General features: G+C 35.1%; 1 protein-coding gene across 1 annotated transcript in view; it reads right to left on the bottom strand.

The window, feature by feature from the left end:
- Positions 1 to 1,628: 1,628 nt before the first annotated feature.
- Positions 1,629 to 13,117, bottom strand: part of LOC107750996 (protein tyrosine phosphatase receptor type G) — a 286,241-nt gene continuing 274,752 nt past the window's right edge. Inside the window, exons 19-28 of the mRNA XM_016566564.1 lie at positions 12,153 to 12,325; positions 11,915 to 12,050; positions 11,680 to 11,826; positions 10,784 to 10,877; positions 10,220 to 10,296; positions 9,689 to 9,817; positions 9,330 to 9,476; positions 6,967 to 7,109; positions 5,049 to 5,184; positions 1,629 to 4,125 (exon numbers count right to left, since the gene is read on the bottom strand). Of these exons, the coding sequence (XP_016422050.1) occupies positions 3,979 to 4,125; positions 5,049 to 5,184; positions 6,967 to 7,109; positions 9,330 to 9,476; positions 9,689 to 9,817; positions 10,220 to 10,296; positions 10,784 to 10,877; positions 11,680 to 11,826; positions 11,915 to 12,050; positions 12,153 to 12,325 (1,329 nt within the window). The 3' untranslated portion in view covers positions 1,629 to 3,978. The remainder of the gene's footprint in view (positions 4,126 to 5,048; positions 5,185 to 6,966; positions 7,110 to 9,329; positions 9,477 to 9,688; positions 9,818 to 10,219; positions 10,297 to 10,783; positions 10,878 to 11,679; positions 11,827 to 11,914; positions 12,051 to 12,152; positions 12,326 to 13,117) is intronic.

Here is a 13,117-nt window from a genome sequence, read left to right as displayed (position 1 = left end):
ATTCAGTTCAAAACGTTCTTATAATGAATATATTTTTTATATATTCTGTGTCCAAACTAATATTCCATTATTATGATGTAAGAGTTGTTGTAGCTTAAACTGGCTCAATGAGTGTTTTCTTATTTACACCCACAACCTAAAAATGCAAATATCAGGTTGTCATTTTATGGGGCAAGTTGTATTTATTTAGGCCTATTTATATACAACAATCGCTTGTTGTATTCCTCAACTGTAAATTGCTTTGGATTTTTTTTTTTTAAAACAATGGCTTAATACTATTGTTACCGTTTACATTTGTGCTGTTTATGAATTGTTTCATAATTATTTAACTGATTTTCCTGAAAAGTCATTAAATATGCTTTTTATCATTAGACTATTCATGTATCATGATAGTATTTGTTGTACTGTCTATATGCTGCTTTTAATATAAACATTAATTGTCATTAGGGAAACAGGGAAAAATAGGAATGGTCTCAGAAATTAGATTTGTATTTATTTTTTTCAAAATGGTCATTTGCAGGTCTTGTGAAAAATAAATCGAGAGACTTTATGCATGTGATATGTATGTTGCCATCACTTATTGTAACAACGAGACTAACTGCTTTCTCTTATGTTCAAAAGCTGAATATTTCAATCATTCAAGCAGTTACCAAGCCTATTGATTTTAATTGACTGGTGGCATCCACCCTTCATCTACTTGTGTTGAACACCATAGTTCAAATATAACAGAGAAGACAGAAGAAGAAGAATTTGTAGATTATGGTTAATTTGGTGCAACACTTTTACTATTTTAAATAATATTAAATTAACATTGGCTCGGCTTTACTCGTTTTAAAATATTTTACAGTGACGCTCTATTAAAACAAACCTTTTCTTCTGTTGCATAAAATTAGTCAAGACATACAAAGATGTAGGCCTACATAATTCATTAATGTCTGGTCCTGCATTATTTGAAGACATCCTTTGTGGCGTATTAAGTTATAACACAGTGTGACTGGGACATTGAAAAACATGCAATCTGACTCTTCTTTCTTCTGTGTATTGTTTCATTTTGTAATTAACTTTGCTTTGTCCCTTGTACTGTTTATGGTTTCCAGCAAAACTCATCACATAATTGCTTCTGGCGCTTCATGATTATTGTTTTTATGCCCCTGACATCAGCATTTGTTCCGATTTAAATCTATATTTGTGAAAAGCTAAATCAGGCATTGTAATAATTACAGCAATTAGGACCATTCAGATTACAGTCAGAAGGGAAAAACCGTGAAAAAAAAATCGTGAACACTGGGAGGCAGTGTTATACTTTTACATTTCATGCAAATTTTGGAAACAGATGCAAGCAAATACAAATAACGAATATCAAACATTTTAGACTCCACACAACGTACAACATGGAGATATACTTAAAGTACATCAAAACTCATATTTTATTTTATGTATAGCAATACAATTTACATATTAAATAACACTATAATAGAATGCTTTGATATAGCTTTCAACAAAAAGAAAAAAAGAAAACCCCTTAAAAAACAAAAAAACAAAAAAAACCTTCGTGTGTTATTCCAGATTAGAAAAAGTGGATATGATGGTGACACCCACCTGCTTTGTATGGGAGAACTTATTCTTTGACTTACAAGATCTATTCTATTGCACTTCTGGACAATGAAACAGATTTTATTTCGATTCAAATGGGGGAAAGAAAAAAGAAATACTAAAATCACTGCCTTAGTTTATGAGTGTTGTGTGTTTGGAATGTGATGCCAGCCACCTTCTGAAGGATTTGGGGACATTTTGTGTTAACCATCAATGAGAACTACACACAAAACTAAGAACAAACAAACAAACAAACAAAATTGATTCATATGAAAATAGAGAGTTTGCAATTATATGCCAGGATACAAAGCTTTTAGAGACTGATGAGTTAATGAAGCAAGAAATAGATATGTACATTTCTTAACATGATAATGCAAATATGCTTGCAAATGCAACCCACAAATAATGCAAGAAAAGGAAAAAAGGGATACCACAGGACAAAAATGTTAGAAAAGATTTATGCAACTTGCAGCTCCAATTATCTCACGCGATGCACAAGCAAAGTCAAAATATTACCCCAAATGTTGGAGAGATGTGACTTCATTTTCCAGCCTCCTTCTTAAGAGAACCAAGACATGAACTGAGTAAACACCTTCAATGTGTGTCTTCTCCATCTCAACAGCATAACATAGTCAAACTTTCGAAAGCATTTCAAAAGTCAAACAAAAATTCAACAGCTTTCTTCTTCACATCAAAAGAAATCAGTAATAGTGTACATTCTCATTGCAACATAAAAAGAAACGAAACAAAAATAAAGGTGACCTGTCAGATAAACAAATGCTCCGCGAAGCAACTTAGACAAAAACAAAACCAAACCAAACGAAACAAACAAAACTACTAAGAACGCAACAAAAAACAAAGATGCAAAGCAAAACATACAACAAAACAAAAACATAATTTTGCCTGTGGACATTTTCAACATTGTTTTCCCAGTCACTACCGAAAACATTCTGCTTAAAACGGCTTTACCCAATCCTAAAAATAAAAACTTTCTCACGTTTCATGACTGAAGTGACAGTTGTAGTCTTTGGTAAAAATTAATGAATCGCGGGGTCCCCAGTTTTCGAAGCGATAAGACTGATTCTAATGTTTTGTTAGCAAGGCCTTTGTGCTGTATGGCATGAGACAACCGTTTACGATATTACAGTAACTGTTTTTCCTAGCAGTATCTGAGAATCAATGACAAGAAATGACAGACACTAAAAGAGGTCGGTTTAGTGAAGAAATGCTCGGACTGAGTCTACAAGCTTCTAGTAAAACCAGTCAATACCAAACACAACACACACCTATATCACACACATACACACACACACCTGCCGAGGTGAAATGAGACTGTACAGAAGGCATCGAGAGACTTGTATACATTATTCTCAAAGTTATGGGACGGCTTATGTCAGTGAACCCAGGACGAAGTAGAGCAGTATAAAAATCACAAAATGAAGTGGGCAGAGAACAGAATTAACTCCTACATTATGAGTCGCATTTTATCATTACATGTTGAGTTGCACTCTCAAGTGACAAAAGTAGCAGCTTGCAGCGTAAAGCAATGGAGAAATCAAACCAGCAGGGGGTGCTAGAGGAGTCACGGGCTCTGCGGATCCTTCGACCGAGAGCAGAGACTGTGACGGCTGCTCGTAGAGACAGTTAACATTTACAAAAGCACAAGTTATCATGATATACGATATATTCATATATATTAAAAGCGGAATATGAATCATACAAAAGTTCACAGTAGCTGTTTTAATACCACCTTTCGAAAGTAAATATGGGTTTAACTAGAAGCATAATGAGTAGATATACTATTCGGGGTGCGTGAAATGATCAAAGCAAACGAAAATCAAAACGAACATAATCCATATTGCTCATACGGTCTTTCATCGGTGAATCTGACGTTTTGTGGTGGGTCTTCGCAAGTTGGACATGGGAATAATCTCTTTTTCCAGCGTCTGAGGTGTGCGTGGAAACTGTTTTTTGATTGTGGAGGATATTTCTAAAGCTTCGGAGAGCAGCTTTATTATGGAATGTCAGAATAAGGGCTTGACAGTGAGAGTTCAAAGTGAGTGAGAGAGACCGACTGTGGTGGAGATGCAGGAGTAGGCAGTAACACTGATATTTTCATAGTGCAAACTAGACAGAACTGTGTTTCATTTCGTTCCGTTTGTTGCGAACTCAAAAAACGTCGGTGCAAATGTTCAGTAGGATAACATTAAGACATAAAATGGCGAAAAAAATAAATATCAAAAACTTTTTATCAGTGTAAAAAAGTAATCAGGTTATTCTTTTAACCAAGAGTTCTGGCAAAAAAGGCCTCAGAAAAAGTCTGTCTTAGTCCTTGAAGTTTTACAAAGTTCGAGTAAGTGCCTCTTCGCGCCTGTTCGGGGGGCTTTAGACGAGCGACTCCATGCTTTCGGCCGGGTCCGATTCGTCAGACATGGCCACGCTGCCGTTTCTGTCCAGGGACATGGGGCTGGATCCGTTCTCTTTAGTGCTTATCAAGCTGAGCATAGCTTTGTAAAGGTACTGGTACTGTTCCTGAAAAACAGAGGCGGACATAAAGCATGACTTCACAATGGGGCACAGAGGATTTGTTTTTTGTTTTGTTTTGGAGAAAAATTGTGTTTAGAAAAGGATGTAAAATGTAGATACTAGCTTCCCACTCCAGTCCAGTAGGTGGCAGACATTCAGCTTTTATGTTGATGTGTAAAAATGTCAGAAGCAGCTGAATGTCTGCCACCTACTGGACTGGAGCGAGAAGTGCTGAATGGCTCACACAAGGGATCACATTTTAACTTAAAATTGATTCAACAATACGGATCCTTTCACTAAAAATGCAGAAAGATAGATATTAAGGCCAAATTTGATTCATTTGTTCTCTCATTTTAGTTACATTTTGGCTATGTTGTACTAATTTGTTCTAAATCGGCAACAAATTGAGCTGTGGGTATGAACTCGCGGCTGTGTTTTATTAATTAGTTCCCATGTTTTAGTTGAATCGTAGCCACACGGTACTAATTTGTTCTAATTCAGAAACAAATAAGGTCTTGTGTGTGAACTTATTGTCACTATTTACTTTTGTAGTCTTGAAAGGCTTTTTTTACAATAGGGAAATTAGATTGGCTGTAATGCTCAGGCAACTTGCAAAATAGTAAAACCAACATGACAAAGAATCGTGAGATTCCTGAATAAAATGGTGATATGATATTTTTTCCCTAACTTGTGCTACAAAACTTTCAACCTCTGTAGCACCAGTGCTATGTGCAAAAAAAGTTAACCTGGAACGACATGAGGGTGAGTAATCAATGACAGAATTTTCATTTTTAGGTGAACTTTAAACACACACATACATATGTTCTTTTGTGTCATTTAGGTTTAAGGGTGAGTTCATTCTATTTGATGTGAACAAAATCTTTTAATGTGACCAGAATAAGCGTATGGACCGCAGTATAAACACTTACAATGTCGGTAAAGACTCCTGGTCTCATGAGGTTGATCATCTTGGCCACCTGGTAGACCCCCACAGCTCCTTCACTCTCCAGCTGCTGTGACAGTGTGGTGAGAGCACATAACATCCCAGCAGACACTGCACCAAATCTGTCCACACACAAACAATACATAGCTCTGTTATGATCAAACATCTCTTAAAAGTCAACATAAATGCTGTTCAACTCATTTACCTCTTTTAATGTGTCATATGTCAGATTGAAATATTATTCAACAAGAAGAAGAAGAAAAAAAAAAAGAAGGACGGGACTTTTATTTCTGTTATTTTATTCTTTGGGAATTGACTAAATTGTGAAAAGTCGTGTCTTTGTGATGTGGCAGGGTTAAAAAATTGGATTGGGGATGCCAGAACAGTGTTTTATTAGTATTATTTGTAAACTATTATAATATCTGTTAATGTTTTGAATTAGCTTTCATTAATATTTTCAGTTTTAGTTCATTTTAATTTGAGTAAATATTTGTTATGTGCTTTTGTTATTTGTATAGGTTTTTGTTATTTAATATTTAACATGAATTTATTTTGTTTCAGTTTAAGTTTTAGAAATGTTAGTACTTTATTTCAATTAGATGCTAAGGCAACATTACATTTCTAATTTTGGTCTTCTGTCTTCTAAGATGTTGACATTTTCTTGTAATTATTTTATTTTATTTATCTTTTACTGAAAATGCTAGGAAAAATCACAGCAAGTTATAATTTATTATTTGTATATTTTTGTTAACAGATTAAAACAACAAATATTTTTTTTATTTCACCAAAAAAATCATGCATAATAAAACCAATAATGTGCATGAAGAAATATGTTTATATATTATTATATATTTAAAAAATATATTAAATACATGTATTTTGACTGTAAGACCTCAAAGTTGTTCTCATGAAACTAAAGCAAAATGTAATGTATATATATTTAAATAAAATGGTTAATGAAAAGTAAATGTTTTGTGGTATCCCATCAATAGCAACAACCAAAAATAAAATGTTAAGGCACTGGAATATTGTGGCTGTTATTCTTATTTACATAAAGTAAATTTACACAGTACATTTGATTACAAAACACCAAATTACAAAATTCTAGCTTCTTTTTATATGTGGCTCAGTTGCTTACTGTAAGAGGAGGTTTTCTATTTCTACACATTTCTTTTTATAGATCATCTTGTACAGGCCATTTTCCATCTTGTCTTATCTAGTGTTCTTGCTTCTTTCTCTGACAGTAGTGCAACATTTCCATTTATAAACTCTATACTTAAGTCTATAGGAATAGAATTCATTACAGTTCCTACTGTTTGACACCCTAAGGTGCTGTGTTCCAATTAGCTTTAACGAGTATTCCTTAATATCAACAGACATTACTTTGCAACAAACCGACTAACAGTGGCCCCTTCATGTTTATTCATTATGTTAATGAGGCCGGATTGCCTCATCTGATGCTGGACTAATTGAGCTTTTCAAAATGTGTAACGTTACTATTATATCACCCCTAAGAGGTTTCGAAAAGATGGCTGTCTTGATTAGCATCACGTTCATTAGAGCTGAAGATATGCTAGTCTGTCAAATGCTCCTCCTGCAGAAGATCTGCATCTTGCATTTGGCTCAATTTGCAGACTTCTACTAAGTACAAAAAAGTGTGTATTGGCAAAGCATGCAAGCCTCAAGTCACAAAACATGAAAAAAGGTTGTATTGTTCCAGTTCTGACGTGCTACATACTATATCAGATGGTTGGTTTGTGAATTGTGATTGAAGTCATTGAACCAATGTTTATCTCATCCCAACCTCTAAAACCAGAGGCAGTTTTTACTTAAGATTGAGGTTTTCTAAGCCAAATTGTAAATTACAGGAGGCACTTTATGTTTTATAAAAGTGCATTACTCACTCGTCATGCACTATAGTGGGTCCATCTCTGGTCATGGCCTCTTCTTTGATGACATTGATGAGCTCAAAGGTGCTGCTTATGGGAGCGTCAGGGTTTGGCCATTTCGGGCACTGAAAATGACGAACTTCTAAAACGTAATCATCCTAAAAAGTAAAAGAAATGGAGAGAGATAATTACTAAAAATTATATATAGTTTAAACCAAAATGTATAATTATAATTATGAACTTTTATATAAACTACATATATAATCTATTTATTTATATACTGTACTGTACACAAATTTGGGGCCAGTTTTTTATTATTTTTTTAAAGAAATTAGCACTTTTGTTCAGCAACAATGCATTAAATTGATCAAAAGTGACAGTAAAGACATTTGTAATGTTACAAAATATTTCTATTCAAATAAATGCTGTTTTTAACTTCCCTTTCATTAAATAATCCTGAAAAAAAAAGTATCACAGTTTTCACAAAAATATTAAGCAGCATTAAATAGAAAATATTAATGTTATATGTATAATAACAATTTAAAAATTAATAAAAAAAATACAAATTAATAAAAAATGTATCCATCTCACTTTAGTGACTCATACATTTTGTCCCTGACACGCTACGTATGCTTTTAATCCCAGAGGCTTCTGGGAAACAGTACGTCATCACCTAATCAGTGGTAAAATTTCTGGCAGTATTTCATGACAGCATGCACAATGTTCAGACCAGCTAATGTCCTTTTATATTTCACCTCCATTCTTGATAGATATTTTAGACTGAGTGGAATAAAATAAACTGTGGCACAGGTTGACTTTTATTTTGCTTATATTGTACAGTGTAAAGGGAACGTTCACATAAAAATGAAGATTCAGCCATCATTTACTTACCCTCATGTTGTTTCAATCTTGTACGTTTTTCTTTATTCTGTGGAACACAAAAATATATTTCTAAAATGTCTATCTCATATAAATGCTGTTCTTTTGAATTTTCTATTTATCAAATAATCCTGAAAAAAAAAAGTATCACAGTTTTCACAAAAATATTAAGCAGCATTAAATAGAAAATATTAATGTTATATGTATAATAACAATTTAAAAATTAATAAAAAAAATACAAATTAATAAAAAATGTTTAAGAGCATTAAATCAGCATTTTAGAATGATTTCTGAAGAATCATGTGACACTGAAGACTGCAGTAATGATGAAAATGATTTTAAATGGTAATAGTTCACAATTTTAATACTGTTTTTACTGTACTGTTTAGCGTTTTTTAATTTTTTTGATCAAAAGTGACAGTAAAGACATTTGTAATGTTACAAAATATTTCTATTCAAATAAATGCTGTTTTTAACTTCCCTTTCATTAAATAATCCTGAAAAAAAAAGTATCACAGTTTTCACAAAAATATTAAGCAGCATTAAATAGAAAATATTAATGTTATATGTATAATAATAATTTAAAAAGTAATAAAAAAAAAACAAATTAATAAAAAATGTTTAAGAGCATTAAATCAGCATTTTAGAATGATTTCTGAAGAATCAGGTGACACTGAAGACTGCAGTAATGATGAAAATGATTTTAAATGGTAATAGTTCACAATTTTAATACTGTTTTTACTGTACTGTTTAGCGTTTTTTAATTTTTTTATAAATGCAGTCTTGGTGAGCATAAAATAAATAAATAAATAAAAATCGGTACCCAAACTTTTGAACTTTTGACCTTTCTCTTAATATAATTATACAATAATATTAAATTGTTAAATGTGATTAAATATTTATAATAAATATAAATTATGGTCCCACTTTATATCAGGTGGCCTTAACTACTATGTACTTACATTTAAATTAATCATTTGGTACAATGCACTTATTGTGTAAATACATGTTTTTACATTGGATTTATATTAACAAAATACCTGCATGTAAGTATATCTGTAATCAATTTCTGTAATTACATTTATAATTAAACTTTTGACCCATCCCTTACAACTTAACCCACCCTTAAACTTACCCATACCACCAAAGCTGTCCCTAACCTTACCCATATCCTCAATAGCAGCAAAAGTGTTTTGCAATACAATATGAACACAATAGGTAGATTGTACTTATTTGTTGATGTAAGTACATAGTAGTTAAGGCCACCTAATGTGGGACAAAAATTATAGTACAATATCTTTAAAAATTAGATAACAAAATATAACATAAATTTATATAAATCCATAAGTTTACAACCAGACATTTGTGGCCTCAGGGAATGCTATAAATTATATTATAATATTATTCAAAATAATACAACCATATTAGATGAAATACAAATAATTAAGTACATACTATATACCGTTTGAATCTAAATCTTTCCCTCTAAAGACACAGACCTGTGTGGCCTCCAGGATGAAGTCATGAATGATGATTTGCTCCTCACTGGAGAGGCAGAGTCTGTCTTTACTGATAAGAGTGACTGTAAACGCCTCACAGTTCATGGCTTCCTCTCGACTCGGCCAATACACAAACTCATCCTCCGCCTGCGGGAACAAACGTGAGTGAGCATCAATGCTGAGTAATTAAAGACTTGCAGTGCTCTCACAACCAATTCCCGTAGTTCACTGCTCACAATAACAAGACAACGGCTGACCTTGAGGAGCACAGCCTATAACATTAACTTGAGTTTCCCTCCTTAGAGGCAAGACATGACTCAAGACAAACAGGAACTTCGCAGATGGTCTTGAATACCCACCAGGCCCTGGTTGTCTGGTAACATGACAATGATTTGAGCATTGTGGTCCCAGATCATCCTCCAGAAATCTTTAGTGGTGTGAGGCAAGGGATGCTGGGTAATGATGAACTCATTGCTCCGGTAGTAGCCCTAGTAGTAGTGCGGAAACGTATAATAAACAAAAGCAGCAATCAATTATTCTTAGCTTTCAGTATACCACAGGTAACATATAGATAAGTGACTCAATTTATCCTCACTTTATATTTAGTTAAATTCAGTTACTTAAATAATATCCTTAGTTATAAAAAGGCAAAATGACAATGTGAAGTTTGTGTATAATTTCAAAATGCCTATTTCTCGTTGACCTGTCATCTTTGAACCATAAATAAAACCCTTTATACTATTTGAAAAAAGTGCACCGGTGCACAGGTGCTGTAAAACCAAAATTACACAAATGTTCACTCTCATGACCATAAAGCAGAAGTTTCCCCCAGAACACTGAGTGCTAAATTACAGGTTAATGTAGTTGTAGTGGGGGTGTTGGGAACTCACCATTATATAAGATGCATTGATGTAATCAGTGCCTTTCATCCCAGGCAACGGTGCGAGACCAACACGTGCTCTTTCCGCTGAGAGGGACAAAAACAGCCAATCAGGACACAGAGTAAGAGAGCAGGTCAGTGATGTGATCTCATTAGCTCAAACAGTGCTGCAAGCGCAGTTTTGAAAGCGGTGTTGCAGTTTGGATACTAGAAGAACTGTCTTAGAAGCCCAAGGTATGTGAAAAAAAGCTAAAAATAGCTTCTCCAGAAAAAAAAATGGCCACAGGACACCACAGTAAACCATAACTACAATTAGTAATTTACATTTAGTCATTTAGCAGATGCTTTTATCCAAAGCGACTTACAAACGAGGACAACGGAAGCAATCAAAATCAACAAAAGTGCAATGATATGCAAGTGCTATGACAAGTCTCAGTTAGCCTAACGCAGTACACGTAGCAAGTTTTTTTTTAAATTATATAATAAATAAAAAAGAAAACAGACTATCTACTCAACAATACACAATAAATAAATTGGATGTGCTATTATATTTACATTAGGTTATGTTACTCACATGGGACAACAGAAGAGTTGCGGTTCTTCTCCTTGTTGCATTCTTTTTGAGCACTGAAGCACTCCACAAATCTTGCATTGCACTGAGTCAAAAGCTGAACATAAAGTAGAACTAATTACTTTTTCTTTATTTCAAAGTAGTATGATACATCACATAAGACAACTTGTCTATTGACAACGTTGCAGTCTACCAAACTGCAGGTTAAGAACAGTCAGAATTTCAGGGCTCAACAAAACAAAACACAAAGCAAAGAAAGGCAAAGCATAGCAAAGCAAAGCAAAGCAAAACTAAAAACAAAGCAAAACAAAACAAAGCAAAGAAAGGCAAAGCAAAGCAAAACAAAACACAAAACACAAAAAAAATAAAAAAATAAAACAAAACAAAAAACAAAGAACAACTAATTGACATTTATTAGAAAACAAAACAAAAACAACAAAACAAAAAAAAGATGCATCACATTAAGTACTGCAAATCCAGGAAGGAAATATGTCCTGCAGTTGTAGCCTACCAAATAAAATGAAATGTTGATTTATATTCAGGTATTGAAGCCGAACCAAAAAGAACCATAAAAAGTGAGAATTTCAGGACTCAATAAAATATTTTATAAACTCATGAAACTCAAGCAAGCCACATATCACACATTTTTCCCGCACAGAACCTGTCAAGCTTGGGTTGTAAGTCACAGTGTCCTAACCAGGTATGAAATGATAGAGCAACAAGCGATAAAAGTGAACCAATTTCAATGGTTCAAAATTCTTCTCCGCATAAATATGCATTAAAAATCAAATCTCTTCTGATATGCTGAGAATGTGTCATGCATTGCAGTTCTGCAATCAGTGCTGGCAGACAAATTGCTTGTTGAAATGACTTTGCATAAGGAAAGAGATAGTCCCCACCTTGAACTGCTTCTCCAGTCGTGTTTTGCCCCCTGGGCCCGGCGTCAGGATGTTGTTGACATAACTGTGCAGCTGACTAGAGGGCACCTCTGTTTCATTCCCAAGAATGGCTTCCATCAAGGCATCGTGGATGAAGATATACTGCTCCTAAACACACAGACACAGACAAACAGAGATGTAAAGAGACATGCTAGATGACACCAACAAACAGGACAGATTTAAACTGGTGGCTCACCTCCGTTTGGACCAGGTAGTTTCTCTGAGTGCGTATATGTTTGAGGAAACCCAGCACATTGACTGAGCCTTTATCTTTCAGCTGCTGTAGCATGCTGTCAATCACAATATAAGTTCCTGTCCTGCCCACGCCAGCACTAAAGAAGACACATTAATAACATATAAAACAGTTTGTTTATTGCTCTCTTTAGCCATCAAATCAGCCAGTGGAAGTGTGTGCATCTGTGTGGTTTTTTTACCTGCAGTGTACAAGCATGGGGCCCATCTCTGGAGTCTGTGCGGCAGAGGACCTCCTGACAAAGGTGAGCACAGGTAACGTGTATTCAGGGACACCCATATCTGGCCACTGAGTGTAGTGATACTGCAGAACTGTTCTTTCACTCTGACGTCCCTTAGTGTTACCCTTCTGACCCTGCAAACACACACACAAACAGATGAAAGTTTTAAAACTACATATGACCCTTCAACATAAAAGGACAAAGAAGAACAACAACATAGACTCCTACTGTTGTATAAATGAAGCCAGAACAAGACACAAAAAACAGCAAAACAAAGCAAAGCAAAATAAAACAGCAAAACAAAACAAAACAGCAAAGTAAATTAAAGTAAAGCAAAACAAAACAAAGCAGCAAAACTGTCACGGGTTGCTACTGTGAGGAGCACGGAACGAGGAAACCAGGAGACCAGGAGTACAAACCAAGGAGTTTATTTACATCATGGGGAATCACACGTAGCACAAGGGAGTTGACATTCACAAACAATACCGGACATATAAACGTGAAAAACCCCTGGGGAGAAAAAAACAAAATACGCGGGAGACAGAAACTGGGTCACAGAAAAACACACACAAAACACGGGACAGAGTCTGACATAACGCCCCCCTCCGGAAGGCGTGTCTTCACGCCATATAACATCCAACGGGGAGGGGAGGTGGGCGCTCTGGAGGTTCCTCAGGACAGACACGGGACAGTGGGCCTCCAGAGCAGTACCCCTTCGGGGCGCCATGGCGGAGCAGGGGACTCGGGAGGCCATGGCGGAGCAGGATACTCGGGAGGCCATGGCTAAGCAGGGGACTCGGGAGGCCATGGCAGAGCAGTCTCCGAGGCCGCGGCCACTACGGCTGGAGCCCTACTACCCCCCCCCCAAAAAAAATACTTGGGGAAATTTACGGGGCTGTACTCGGGGCCTGGAGCCCTCCCTGGGC

Source organism: Sinocyclocheilus rhinocerous, unplaced genomic scaffold (genome assembly GCF_001515625.1).
Source record: "Sinocyclocheilus rhinocerous isolate Xijiao unplaced genomic scaffold, SAMN03320098_v1.1 scaffold1864, whole genome shotgun sequence".
Lineage (NCBI taxonomy): Eukaryota > Metazoa > Chordata > Actinopteri > Cypriniformes > Cyprinidae > Sinocyclocheilus > Sinocyclocheilus rhinocerous.
The sequence above is the reverse complement of the archived record's forward strand: the minus strand, read 5'-3'. Positions and strand labels throughout refer to the sequence as shown.